General features: G+C 40.5%; 1 protein-coding gene across 10 annotated transcripts in view; it reads right to left on the reverse strand.

Annotated features, from left to right (window-relative positions):
* LOC122841211 (zinc finger protein 521) overlaps positions 1-15284 on the reverse strand; it is a 111375-nt gene that overhangs the window by 59754 nt on the left and 36337 nt on the right. For all 10 annotated transcript variants that reach the window (XM_044134324.1, XM_044134321.1, XM_044134325.1 and 7 more), the window contains one exon: positions 38-3546. In XM_044134324.1, coding sequence (XP_043990259.1) covers positions 38-3190 — 3153 coding nt within the window. In that variant the 5' untranslated portion in view covers positions 3191-3546. The remainder of the gene's footprint in view (positions 1-37; positions 3547-15284) is intronic.

The raw sequence follows: 15284 nt of genomic DNA on the forward strand, positions 1-15284 counted from the left end.
TGTTAATCTAATTAAAAACAAAAATGATCAGCAATACCTCCTCAGTTTGAGAGGGGCTGGCTCTCGGCATTGGTGACACTTGGGGGGTCTTCAGCTGTCCACTGTTGCTATCCCCTGCTTGTTCTCTATGCACCGTCTGGACATGGTTTTGCAACTCGGTCTCAGTCTCAAACTTCACATTGCAGCTGGAACAGCGTGTCTTGATGACAGACAATGAAGATGTAGAAGAGGAAGAGGATGATGAAGAAACACCCTTGCCTTTTCCATCTCCAGGACTCAAGCTCTCTCTTTGAACCCATGCAGCAGTTGTTGCAGGAGTTGTGGCCCCACCCTGCTGCTGCTGTTGCCTTCCTCCATTAACTGTAGGACTGGAGCTTTTAGAGCCAGCGGCTGTCACACAAGATGCACAAAGTCCGTAAGGCAGCCCATTGATGTCCAGTTTCACTAAGTCTAGTTTGGACCGGAAATCTTTCAGGCAAGAGGCACACTTAAAAAGCTTTTGAGTGTGGTGTGGCTGTTGGCTTTGAGAGATGACATTGTTGCGACTCATAGGCTGGTTGGAGGACATAGTACCTGTCTTCTGCATGTGAAAGGTACCATGGATCTTGAGCTCCAATGTTGAGGTCACTGTCTGCATGCAAACTACACAGCGAAAACCTGTCAGAGAGTTCCTTAGGTCAGGGTGCATCTGGCAGTGCTCGAGAAAGTCTTCCTCGCTCTGCAGCGGCATCTTACAAATGCGGCAGCTGCCTGTGTCCAGACTCTTGCTATGGGTTACCTTGTGCTCTGTAAGGGTAAGCAAGGAAGGGAATCGTTCCCCACAAATTGGACACATGTAGTGCTTTACAGGCCCAAGGTGAGTCTGCATATGTTCCCTTAGTCCAGCCTCAGAGAAGAAGGTACGGGAACAGACATTGCACTTGTGATTGCCCTTGATCATTTCAGCTTTTCTTTTGATCATTGCACTCTCACCAGGACGGATATTGTGATCTCTTAATTGGTGGTTAGTGAGGAGGGATTCCATGGTGTAGGATGCTCCACATATTTCACACCCATACATGGGTTCTGCTGTGTCCACCTCTTCTTCACTTCCATCATGGCTGTTCTGTGACTCCACCACAGATCCTCCACCTGCTCCTGGACCATGGCTGTTAGTTAAGAGACCTTGGATTTCAACGTCTTCTTTAGGCTGCCCATCCCCACCACTTACAGCAGAGCCATTAGTGCCACAATTTGGTGTCTTTCCTTCAAACACACAGTGTTTCTCCCTTAAATGCTTTTCTAGAAGGACAATGGCATGGAAGGCTTTACTGCAGAAACGACAGTTGTACTTCTTGCTGTGAGTGGTAATGTGGCACTGGAGCTCCACCTCCGTGCCAAAGGACTCTCCACAAAAAATACATCGGTGAGCACGCCCTTGATTCTCCAGATGGCTGTGTTTAACGTGCAACTGTAGGTCCGTCTCATGTCGGAAATCCCAGTTGCAGGATGTGCAACGATACACCTTCTTCTCATTGCTGTGCTTTACAGCCAGGTGAAGTTGAGTAGACACCTTTGAGTCAAAGACTTCCTGGCACAGAGTGCAGCGAAAAAACACAAAAGTATGCATGTCAAGGAGGTGCTTCTGCAGATCATCCACTGAAGTGAACTGCTTGTCACAGCTTTCACAAATGTAATACGTGGAGGTAATCGTGAAGTGAATTGTCACATGCTTCAGTAAGGATTCTTGGTTGGGGAATTCTTTGTTACACTGGGGACAAGTGAGCTGAGGCTGTAGACCATCCAAATGAGTTTTGAGGTGAGTCTGAAAAAGGTCTAAACTTGTGTACTTGGCACCACATTGGTTACATATGAACTCACTGGCTGTGCGTGAGGCAGAGCTGCCTTGTTTTAGCATGGCAGTTTGTTCCACAGATATTGGTGAAGAGGGGCTGAGAGTGCGCAAAGATTTCTTTCCGTTGTTGATGTAGTTCAAAGCCAGAGGAATGTTCTTGTGATTCTCCTTAATGTGCTTGTTGAGTTTCAAAACACTGTTAAATATGGGTGAGTTGGTGCAATATGAACAAGAGTAAACCTCTACTATAGGTTCCTTGGGAGTTACAGCCAAGGGTGAGTCAAATCGCAGGCTTCCTCCATCACAGTGTGTCTGACGAACATGCTCCTCTAATGTAGCCTCAGTCAAAAACCCCATGAAGCATTGAGGGCAAAAGAAGGCATTACTCTCCTTGGCAACGGGACTAGGAAAACCATGGGAGCAACGGATGTGCTCCTGGAGGGCATTTAAGTCACTTAACACCTCAGGGCAAAAGTTACACTGAAGGAGGGCATCGGGAAGGCTGGCTAACAGGGCAGCATGGTCTTCTGCATTGTGGACCTGTTTGAGATGTTCATTTAGGTTTAACAGCGAGGGTAGAACCTCTAAGCAAAATTGGCAAGTATGAGCTTGCTCTGGCTTGTCCAGATGCATGGTTCGTAGGTGAATTTGAAGTACAGCCAAGCTAGAGAATACTTGCTTGTTGCAGTAAATGCAACTGTAGGAGAGTTTAGGCTGCTTTGAAGATCTCCCTCCCAACTCAGATGTGTTCTGAGAAGCTCTCTTTCTTCTTCCTCTTGTCTTGGCCACAGGTGCTGCTGCCTCCACCATCGTAGAGCTATCAACAGAAAGATTGGAATCAGGAGTGGTGCTAGAGACAGAAGTGTAGCCCACAGTGAGCAAGGAAGGGCTGTTGCTATGATTACTGGATTCTGGGAGCTGATGAATGTCCATATGAGAATAGAGGTCCTCTACAGACAAAAAGTGCTCAGAGCAGATGGTACAGGTGTGGCCCTTCCTATCCCGGCTGTGGGCCTGGTCAATGTGGGTCAGCAGGGTGCCCTCATCACTGAAGGGCTCGTGGCAGTAGATGCACTGCAGGGTGGCCCCAAGGCCTCCATCTTCGGATGGAGAACATTCAGGGTGACACTCGGCGATGTGCCGCTGTAGCTCTTCTGGGACATCAAAACCTTCCTCACACCGACTGCACTTCCGAGTTTCTTTTAGCTTCCATTCGTCAGCTCTATTAAAGCCTGTGCTACCACTGTCTTTACCCCTTTCATGTACTTGCATGTGGCCGTGGAGGGAGCTGGAAGAAAGGAAGCCTCGACGGCACACAGGGCACTTGTGGGGTTTGTTGGAGGCGTGGGTTTTCATGTGGATTTTGAGGTGATCGCTGCGGGAGAAGGCGGAGTCACACTCTCCACAATGGTACTTCTTATCACCGGTGTGTAGCTTCACGTGTCGATCTCTGCTTCGCTTATGTTTAAACAGGCGGCTGCAAAACGTGCAACTGAAAGGGAGCTTATCACCGTGACTCTGTTCGTGGCGCTTGAGGAAGCTTAAGCGGCTAAAGGACTTGTCACAGAACTGGCAGGGGTACGGGAGACCAGGGCCTCCTTCCTCTTCTCCAAACTCATAGTCCTCGCAGTGTCCTGGAGAAGTCTGATCTTTACTGGAGGGAGATGATGCTGGCCAAGAACAAGATGGGTCATCCTCAAGATCTGCACCATCTGGAGAAGAAGATAGGATGAAGTAAAAAACAAAGTAGATGGAAAAAAACAGAAAAAGTGCATTAGCAAAGTGTTTTCTTAGATTTAGTTCAGCTATTTGAATAGAAAATTTAGAGCACCATGGTGTTATTTGTCATAGTTGTGAGACTGTGTATGAATTTAGATTTCTTTATAGTACACTTGATTTTTTTTTCAGTTCTTCAGCAGCTTCAGCTGAAACAATGCCTCTCCTTAGGTGTTATATGAAAAGTAAAATTTAAATATGCAATTTAAAAATATAATTAGAGAAGAGAATAAGTGGAAATACTTTTACTACAATTAACCTTGTATGTGGCCATGTAATGGCTTAGCCCACTGTGATTCAAAACACAATCTTTCTGACATTTAAAGCCAACACAAGACAATCGGTGTACTTTAGGATGTAGGCCCTGCATGAGGTAAATTAGAACATTTCTATTATTCCTGAACACTCTCTAGAATATTTCTTTAGAAAAACAAAAGCCCATCAAAAAGGTCTAAATCAATAGGAAGGAAAAGAAAAACAGCTAAATCCCTCTTTCAATAAAGAATAAAAATCTGCCAATCATCAGCTGGAGCAGGGAGGTAAATCCAGAGAGGGCAGGGAAGAGGAAAGGGAGAAGCTAAATACCCCACTCAAGGCCGAACAGGTGCAAAAATCAACCAAATATATAAAAAACGGCTCCTATTCTTTTTTTTACAAATACTTTAAAGTCTCCCTACATAAATGACTTCCTTGCCAACATTCCAATCCAATGGCTCATTCTATGCTGATATGAATGGAAAACAGAGAATACTACTTTCCAAAGGTTCAAAGGGTTACAGACCACTTCTTCCCGCTGCTGAAGTCTAAATGCTGTGAACTTCCTTACCTAAATAACAACGTAATCCCAGTCCCTTCAGAAAAAAAAATCTGTGTCAAAAGGCCATAACTTGGAATGGGAAAAACAAGAGGAAACTGCTGAGATTTATGAGAGGGAAAAGCATACGCTCTTTCCAGGATTCTAACCACTTTACTTTCCTTCAACTGAGAAATCTAAGTCTCTCTCCCTCTTTTTTTCGCTCGCTCTCCATGTTTGTTGTTTTTTTTGCTGTGAGATCTGCCCTTTGTCAGGATATCATGCCCTCTCTGAGCACTTACCCCCATCAGGGCCTATCTTCAGGAAACAGATGGGGTCGGAGGCCATTCCCTTGCCCCTCCAAACTGCTGAAAGCGGCACATTGAGAGCCCACCTCCACACCGTGGCCCTCCCGGAAACCTCCCACCCCTGGCAGGGCGCCCACTCTGCACACACATCTCACTCAAGGAGCGAACCTTGCCTTATTTACTCGCTTTATCTCCCATCCATGTCTCAATGTTTTCTTTCTCTGTGGTTTGAGGGAGGATGAGTGACTCAGTGCGATGCCCTCCTCCACAGAGGGGGCGGATCTGCCCTATCTCATAGCGCCTCTCAGGGTACAGAAGAAGAAGACAGTGCAAAAAAATGACCTCAGTCAATGCCTTACAGTCAAACATATTGGCTTGGAGACAATAGTATAAAACAAACAAATAAATGGGGCTGTATACAAGGCTAAATGAAATTCTACTGTCTTAAATGAGGATGAATTTGCCTAGAGACATTTCAAAGCTGTCAGGACAACCTTCTTCCATTTTGATGTTTGTTTACATGATGTACATTATTTATTTAGTGACTTACTCTAATAACACACATAAATAAAATAATGTCTGCTTGGGGCCGGAGGGGAGCTGCAACAGTTCTTGAGTTAAATTAATAAAAATACGATGTTTAGATGCATAAACTGATTATAGCAGACTTGAAATATATGGCACAAATAACCCCAAACTAGTGAAATGAGTGAACAATACTGCTTTTAAAGTCTTACGATGTATCTAATTTGCAACAACTTTTTTTCATCACACTACAAAATTGAGCTTGTCAGAACCAAAAGTCCCAAGATTTTCTTTCTATAAATCACAGCCGTTTCTCTGACGTATAAACAAACCGTTAAGCACTATGGTCCAGTGCTGGTCTGGTGTTTCCAATAAAGGCTAGAAAAGTTCTAATTTAATTCTAATTTAACAGATTCAGCTTTTTGTGTCTTAGCTGTGGTCATATTTCGTACTGCTATACCTCTTTTGATTAAATTAACAAGTAATATACTTATATATACAGTTGTTTGTATCAAACTATTAATCCTTACCCATTCCTTCTGATTCTACCAATTTCTGATCATTTTTAACTTTCCAACAATAATACTTTTCCTAGAGGTGCAGGGACAACACCATGCGTCAACCTAACAACTTTTGCCTGGCTCTGCTCGGCATCCACAAATTAATGAGTAGATCATAATACAATATAATTCTATTTATAAATAACTTTAAAACACCACTGGCCAAAGTGCTGTACACTAAAACAAATAAAACTGACAAAAACAAAACAACAATTAGGACATTAAAGCTAGCTCCTCAAGCTGAGAAAAACAATATTCATCCATTTTCTGTTCACCCTTGTCCCTAACGGGGTCAGGAGGGTTGCTGGTGCCTATCTCCAGCTACGTTCCGGGCGAGAAGAAAAACAATATGATTTAAGAAATTATTTAGAAAGAGGAAGTGAAAACACATCAGAATACACCTCATAATTAGATTTATTTTATAGCTATTTCCAGTACCAGTAATTGTAATAAAAAAATAACGTTCCTTCATTTGCTTTTATATGCTTTTATATTCTATATATCACACATAGAATGTATGTATCAAGTGATAAAGGTAAACCTTTTTATCCAATAGAAAAAAAGAACTTCATAAATGTGCAAGATCCACATTTATGCATCAAAGGATATGTTTCTAACAATCTGACCTTCATCTTTAACCTTCAATTTCAACCTTTGTCTGATGTAATGGTCAAAGGGAACAAAGTCAGATTTTCAGAGAAAAAATTGTTGATTTAGTATAAAGAGGGTGAGACATAAATGTGAATGTGAACTAATATTGTTTACTGTATGCACACTTCAGATATTGGAATTTGCAAATGAATGAACACCTTAAGTCTGTTTGAGTAGAATTTCAAAGTAATTATAATACAAAAAAACCTGCATAAAGAAAATGTATATGCTTTTTTTTCTAAAACAATCAACTCAATGATTATTTTCACATTTTATGCTTGGGAAAATGGCTGCAAACAGATGTGCAATCATACAACTGTCAATCTTTCACTCTGAGCACAGAAGTAGAATAAGTAGAACCTTCTGCACAAGCATTAATAATGCAGTAAGCTATTTCTGAATGGTAAATCAACAACAAAAACTTGCCTTTTCCAGCAGCCATTGTACAGAGCACACAGCAGTAAAATGAGCTGAAACATGCTAGTTTACTAATAATGAAGTGGAGTGCTTACAAGGTGAGAAAGCCCGCTGATTGTGCTGTCAAAATCTGGGGATTTTAGTAATGGATAAGTTTTCTGACACCAAAAACATTAGCTTATAGCAAGAAAAAGCTGGATGCTGTTTTTTTAGTGCTTGGTCTGTTTATAGAAGCAGCATAGACTAAAATGAAACTACAAAAATGTGCAAGCAAAGAAGTTCATTTTGAAGAATAGGCTCTGTTTAAAGATAAAGCTCATACACTGACTTGTGTGTAAATCTGAATCTTTTTACAATCTAAGAGACTTTTGAGTGGAACAAAAGATAAATATGGATTTTACAAAAGCAAAATGTTCCAAGAAGCAACTTTATATTCACAATGGGCAGTCTCAGGAGGCACAAGCTGATGGTTTCACCATATCCCTCACATTCCTTTGACCTAAGCATGATTAAAAAAAAAATTGGCAAGACATCAAACAATCAGAGCATGCAAGACAAACGTAAAAGCCTCTTGCAGGAATAACAAGCAAAACCCTGTGAATAACAACCGAAAGACCATGAGAAGACAGTACAAAGCACCATGTAGTGTGCCAAAAATGTGGTTTTGACCTTTTTTTGTTACTAAACAATAAAATAAATAAAAATGAAGTGAAAATTAAACAAATTAATTTCTACCAATAAATGATGAACGTCTTAAGGAATATATCACCATCTTGTTTTCAAAAGAAAACCGGATGATGGTTGATTAGAAAGACAACATATTACTGTTTTCCTCACCTACAGACAGACACACCAACTTTATTAGAAGCACACCATCTACTATTCCACAAAATCCACTTTCACGTCTGAACTTATATGTGCACACAAGTCATGTGCAAGCATCCACAGAAAGAAAAAGCAGTGGCCGAAACAAGTGTGTGAACAACTGCAGATGAAAGAACAATCTTCCTCTGGAGACAAAGAAGAGGAAAGAAAGAGAGAGACTTGTTTTCTTTTCTTTCTTCAACCAGACAAGAAATGCCCAGGCCTTAGCAGCAGCCTGAGTAAATAAAAGAACGGGCCTTACTTCTCTGTCTCTCGGGCTGGGGGCCTGTGCACGCCAGCGCTCTCTGTGCTGCTGCCAAAGGGGATGCTGGGGCCTGAAAAACTACACCCTGCAGCTGAAGGGCTGTCTTTGTTGGTCTGCCAAGGCCTTCCTGAGCATCCTCCAGCCAACAGCCTGTCACGTCCTGGGAGGAAGACCTCCATCTTAAGGCTTGTCCCTCTCCGGGAGTTCTGTCCCTACCCCCCTCACTATTTTTTTAAGGTCTCCTATATGGAACAAAACAGCTTGATATAAAGTGACGCTGTAGGGAATGATGAAAAATGAGTCACAGCCATATTAACTAAAAGAGTAAGAACAAGCTAACTAAGCTACAGGGCATAAAAACTGTCTAACAAGTAAATAAAAATCATGCTTTGTCTGCAGGTTCTGTGATGCCAACTGCATGACGAAGACATCTGTAGTATTGCACCAATTAGTTATTTCCTAATTCTTGTGGTGTAGAAAAAACATAAAAAATTTCCTTCTCACACGCAGGCCTCAGTTTCCTCTTAACCAGTCTGAACTACTCTTTGTGCTCCACTTCCTCTGTGTTCATTTATAGCACCTTCTCCCAAAGTAAATAGTCTTGCTCAAATACGATTCTTAATGCCAGGAAAAGGTAAGTTTGCCTTTTTAGTACACAGCGGCACAGCTTTCAAAAGCCCTGAGGAACGCTTATTTATGCAATTAAATTTGTGAAAATCAGCCATAATATATATATATATATATATATATATATATATATATATATATATATATATATATATATATATATATATATATATATATATATATGTTTTCAGGAATCCAGTCATTATTTATCCTGATGACATTTTCTCCCATTTGGTATGTATTACGCATGGCGGCACAGCTGTCTGAAAGCTGAAGTGCTGTAATTGATTTTAGCGTATACTGTATGTTTTTAGCCATTTAAGACAAAAAGTAGCTAAAGAGGAACAATAAATACCACTAAAACAAAAATGGATCCTGTGTTTTTAAGGTTACAGTTCCACAATGTTATTTTCTTTTAAAGCTGTTTCAAAACAGAATTAAGTCATGTCCTTAGGAAGTTAAGTGTCTTAGCATGATACACCAATACAAAGTAGAATTATGAATTAGAAGACACATTTTCTGTGGTTTTAAATAATAATAATGACCTTCATTTAATTAAATTTATTTCCAAATTTATTCCTGAAAGGTAACTTTATAGTGCTTTATATTTCATGGCTAAATTATTACTTTTATGCCTGGCAGATTAAATTACTTGCAGTCATCTAAGAGCTTTGTTTCTGTTAGGAACATTTTTGAAAAGATAAAACAATATAAAAACAAAACTGCTATTGGACTTTTGTCTTGAAAATCCTTTCTACCCTTCTCAATAATCAATGGAAGAATTGAGCCCTTCTTGTAATTGCTGATCAATTTTTACTTGTTTCCTCTAGTATTTTGGCAATCAAATTGAAAGGCCTCCTTGCCAGCACCCTAATCTTTAGCTGCCTCCACAGGAGCTCTATCAGAGTCATCTTGAAAATCTAACTGGGCCACTCACAATTTTTATATCACTTCCAATCAGAAAAAACATGTAGGCAAAACTAAGCAACTCTTTCAAAGCTCAATCTGCCAGGGGTATGAATAACTTTGAACTTAGGTTTATATCTTTCGGAGATCTTTTTAAGGACAAAGCTTTGAGAAAAGCAAATCTTTGTGACTCTGGAACCAGAATATTTTGACTTGTCACTGCTGGAAAGCTGCAGATTAGGTCTCTATAATTGAACAAAGGCAAACTCTTATCAAAGAATTTATTTACTACAAGTCATTTGCTGCTTTTAGAGCAAACTACACCTTGAAAAGCAGAAGGCTGGCCACCCTTTTATGCGCCCAACCTCATCTCTTTCCGTGCTGTAGTAGAGATCTGAACGTGGCGGTTGTCATAAGAGAAGCGTTTGTGTGAGCGCATTTGTGGCACATTGGGGATTGGGGGATTCATTGAATAAACAAAAAGCTGACAACTTGTCTGATGTAACACCATGACCCTACTTCACATTCAGGGTGGGTGGGTGGAGGGGGGAGTCTTTTTACAGTTACTGGGAAAAATGGTGAGCCTTTTCCCATGAGACAACGCATGTGTCATCTCCACACTTTTTCCTTTCTGAAGCCCAAATAGGAGCTTGTGTCTGAACAGAATGTTGTCGTGTGGATGGCTCTGATTGTGACACAGTCATTTAGCATCTAATAGTGGAGGTGGCGAAAGAGATTTTTCACATTAGCTAAGATGCCTTACACTGTCTGTGACAAAGAGATGGGCAGGGAGTTTTTTTTTTTTTTTTTTCCTGGAACTGATACCAGTCAGACGAGCAAATCACTCCGTTGAATCGGGACTGAGCTCGGAGGATGCACATCTTTTTGGAAGAGAACCAGCTTGGAGATTTACTCACAGTGGTCCTGCTACATCCCAGTTTAAGACATCAAATCCAGTCAAAATGAAACACTGATTATTTCCAGAAGCTGCAAGCAAACATGGCAGGTGGCTAGTTAGGACTTTTTGCAACTTGTAAACAAAAATTTGTATGAATGAGGAAAAGCATTTTAAGATCAAATTTCCAGCCACAGATATTGTGTAGTCTCTGCGTTGTGTGTGTGCGCAGTCTCATCTGTCTCTCGCTTTCTTTTTTTTTTTTTTTCAGCAAACACAATATGTTTTTACACATCATTGGGAAATGTCGGGTCCCTCTCCCCCTTTGCTTCAGATCAATCAAATCCACCAAGCTACATGATGAGAAGGAGGGGTTGAATGAGACAACTGGAGCATCCGTGCACAAGGATGCCGTCTCTTAGTGGACATACTGGGAAAAAAAATGTTGGCTGAAATAGGGACCTACTTCCCGCAGTTTCATCAGCAAGTTACTTTGGCCAAACATCACGTATGTCCAAAACACAAGACAACACAAAGCTTCAAGGAGAATTGCTCACATCCCCAAACTGCAGTCAGTGGGGATATTTTCACGCCGGGCCTGACATAAAGAGCCGAAACATCAAGCGCTGCTCTGACTCTGTGGTGGGGGTGTCCATTATTCTGGCCCTCATGGCTCTGTCTCTCAACCATGGGGAAGCGGCAAACTGTCAACCACTTTGTCCACATTACCCACGTCCCCCAGCTCAGACAGGAGCACTTGGTCACTGTCCCAGAAATCTCAGTGCCCCAGTGGCATCCAGGGAAAGTTAGACAAATGGAAGGCCAGAGGAAGAAAAGTAGGCCGGCCAGTCATCCTTTACAGTACCAGGCTGTTTTTTTTTTCTGTGATAGAATGACACAAATAGGATTATATCGCAAATATCAGTGCATGTAAAGTTTATCAGCATGGAAGGCTGAACATCTGATAATGTTACAGTGTTTGAATTATAAATGGATTTCATTGAGAACTATCTGCTGGGTTTAACATGTCTAATCCACTACAACACCATGCTATTAAGGCCCTGACCCCTCAGGACATTTTTTAATAGTATTTGTGTCCCTGCGTTGAAAAATATCTTTGACTACATAGCAGAGATTTCACAGTTCATTTTTCCAAATCCAAGTCAAATCTCTGGTCTCAATTGACTGAAAAACAAAAACAAAAAACAATCATAAACATGCCCTCTATCCTGTCTACAACTCTACCCTGAGAATTAAAATCCTGTGCTGTTTGACCTTACTCCTAATGTCATAAATACAAAGCTATAATTTATTCTTAACATAAGAAGAAATAACTTATATGAGCTACATCAAACTATTTAAAAAAATACAGAGCAATATCTACCCAATTAAGAACATATATCTATATTTATGTTTAAAGAAAAATCACAGAACGAAATCCACAAATTATTAGTATTACTATTGAATTTAATAATTATTTAATTATTCAATGTTCCAAATCTAAATGTGAAATGTTTGTTTTCAAGACTATATAGCACATTCCAATAGTATGCTATAATGAAAAAATAATGAGTGATTTGCTGTAAAGCAAAAATGACTTTGTAATAATGCAACTAGTCACAAAAGCAACTTTTGTTGCTTTTCCAGTCTGTAGTTCACTGATTATATGACAAAGATTGCAAAAAGTATCTTGCTGAGTCCAAGTTCAATCTCAATTCTGAAGAGCCTGAAACTCGAGGCACCATCTCTGCTACTGTCTGTAGGATTCCTTCACAAATGCTGCTGCACCAATTCTGCCAGTAAGTGGCAAGAGCATCAACATTTACAACATGAAAGTTCAAAAGAATACCCTGTATCCAGCCAAAGCCAAAGATTCAAAGGATTCTTTCAAAACTATTGTAGTTCATGTTCTCTTTGATGCTGTCACTTTATACTGAGTCATTTCACTTTGTGGCTTATATTTGAATTCGGAGGGCAGTCTGGACAAAGCATGACAGATGTGAACAAAAACATAAAAACAAGTAAAAAACAAAACAAAAGCAGCTTGACTGTTTATGTGATCTCTTTCACAAAAGGCAGTTGTGGTCATGCATGAAATCCAGTCCTCCCAAATATGTCGCAAACAGATTCTTTTAAGTATATTTACTTTGGAACGCTGTGTTAAAAATCAAATGTTTCTCACTAAAATTTCACTGGCAGCAAATGCAGCAGAAAATCTCAGTTTGCTAAATATTTGTGTTACTGTGGAAAGTCAGCAAAGCATGTAGCCAAAATCAATGGACAATTACGTGGTCAAGCACTCCACAAATCAAAAATTTTATGGAAACGTAGCATGGAAAAAGCCATTGCTGAAATAAATCTATAAGAACTTCAGTTTACAGTTTCCAAAAGTTATATAGGAGGAATGGCAAACACACAGAAGATGTTTGCCTGAAAAATGTTGGAAAAAAATTCATCATGCTATGAAAATCTGCATACTTTTTCACTTTCACTTGACCAGTTTTTTTAATGACTACCTTTTACTTCTACTTAAGTAAAGATATACTCATGTAACACTACACTTATTTGAGTACATGCATTGGCAACTCTACCCAAAATGAGCTGCTGCCCATTGATTGTCTTGGGAGAATCAATTTGGGTATGAAAGTTGCACATATAAATTTAATGTGCAACTTTCAGTTTGTCAGTTACAGAACATTCATAGATAGCACGTAAGTGTGAGGTTGTACATTCACAAAATGTGGAAAAGTGTAAAGATCACAAAACTTCTGAAAGACACTTTGTGATTTCTGAGAAATGTAAAATATTGTTTCTTTAAAAAATATAGATAGTAATAAATGCCTTTCATGCTCACTTTCTAAAGATTCTGCAAAGACCCAGCTGAAGGATCTCATTGGAGCAGTCAAGTAGAGATGTAGCAGTTGAGGTTTCTTTCCTACGACTGAGTGGGCTGTTGGTGTGTAGAGGAAAGGACAGTTGACCACTTCAGGTGGACTTTGCACAAACAGGAAGGAGGCTGTTCCTCTGGTCTTGGCCAGACCAGCAGCCACAGTGAGCCTCCCAGGGGGAAGGAGGAGGATGACAATCTGTCCCCCAGCATGCCTCTTCACCGCCTGCACTCACTGCGAGAGCTGGCTCTGAGGGAGCGCTGGGCCAGGCAGGACTGGACCGGGCAGAACTGGTCTGGGCTGGGCTTCAGTAGGCAAGGGGGCTTTCGTCTCCATGTGTTGTTCCCTCAACACTGCAGCAAACTAGGCGCAGGACCCAGTGGACAGTCAACTAGCCAGTCAGCTGTTGTGAAGGATGCTGCAGCTCTGCAATCCACTAGCTTTCCTACTGTATTTTCCCACAAGAGGGTTTACTTTGATGGGGTTTTTTTTTATGTTTGCCCACACACTTAGTTACTCAAGAAAATGTGATTTATGTGATAAGCTTGGAAAAAATGAGCATAGAAATATGCTGAGTTACTATATAGCATGGTTGCTTCATTAAAATAGGGTTTGCTCTGCAAGTTTGAGCACATGCCGTCTATTACTTAAAACCCAACAAAAGCCTAAGTGAATTTGAAAATTGGAATTTAGTTCTCTTAAATGCTCTTTAAAACTGGGACTACACTTCAAGTTTGAGTTACATTACAAATACCCAGTGACATGAAAAAGTATTTCCTTCCTTGCAGTTTGTTTTTGTCACAATTTAATGTTTCGGTTGGTAAAACCCATTTTAACAAGTAGTTTTCAAATGACATAATTTACAATGAGAAAAAAGATATCCAAACTAAACAGATTACGTGAGAAAAAGTAACTGAAAGAAGGTGCTCAAGATGGTCGAAGACAAAGGGGGGGAAAAAAGCACTCTTTTTCACAGAAATGTAAACCTTGTTGGGTCTGAAATGTTTTAGCACTTAGTGAGGGAATTGCTTTGCAAATCACACAAAAGCCTAATGAAAGTCATATTAATACAAAAAAACTATAGCAATGACCTCCTACCCCAGCCTAAGCATTAGCTCATGTTAGAAAGTCATGGCCCTGCTTCATGACCCGTGACCTCTGCTTCCACTGATGAATACACTCTGGCTTTATTTGATATTTCTCCAATAGCAGTTCAGCTTGTCAGTGGTAAAACAACTGGATACAACCCAGAAGGGAGAAGAAAACACGCATACTGGAGAACAGAGCAGGAGGGGAAGAAAAACAAGCATCAACTCAAGCAAGACGATGTATTTTCATGCATCCCTGTCTTAAATGTCAAGATTTCTTAACCCTCAGTGACTGCAGTGCTGACACCTCTCCAAGGTTCAACAGAAACCGCATTCATTAATAATTAGCTTAGCTACGAGGACAGGGAGCGCGAGTGAGAATGAGCAAGTGTGTGTCAGACAGAGAAAATTTAAACGTCTGTCCTTTCCCGAGAGAATCAAATTTCACTACAAGTTCTTTCTTTCATCCTGCATCATTTCTTGTTTTCCTGGCTTGTTGGCCAGATTCCCGAACGCAGTCCACGAATGAGCAATGCAGACGTCGCATCAGCCTCACAGCTCCCTCCCGTCCTTAATCATGGCTCTAATACCCTCCAGATGAATAAACATCTTCATCCCTTCTGCATTTAAAGCCAGAAGGCTCCTCCAGTCTTGAATCCAAGAAAGAGACAGAAAGAAAGAAATAAACGAGGAGCTGAAGAAAAGGAAAAGGATGACAGATGGAAGGGTGGATCAATGTTGAAATGAACCAACAGCAAAGTAACAAAGCTATGGCAAGATTTTCTGGTTCTTCCCATAATACGTCTGATCTATTTCCCCCTTGACACAATTATCACAGTCGTTCTAATTATTTTCCCCTCTTAAACAGATTCCTAATGACAGACTGT

Source organism: Gambusia affinis, linkage group LG12 (genome assembly GCF_019740435.1).
Source record: "Gambusia affinis linkage group LG12, SWU_Gaff_1.0, whole genome shotgun sequence".
NCBI classification, from domain to species: domain Eukaryota; kingdom Metazoa; phylum Chordata; class Actinopteri; order Cyprinodontiformes; family Poeciliidae; genus Gambusia; species Gambusia affinis.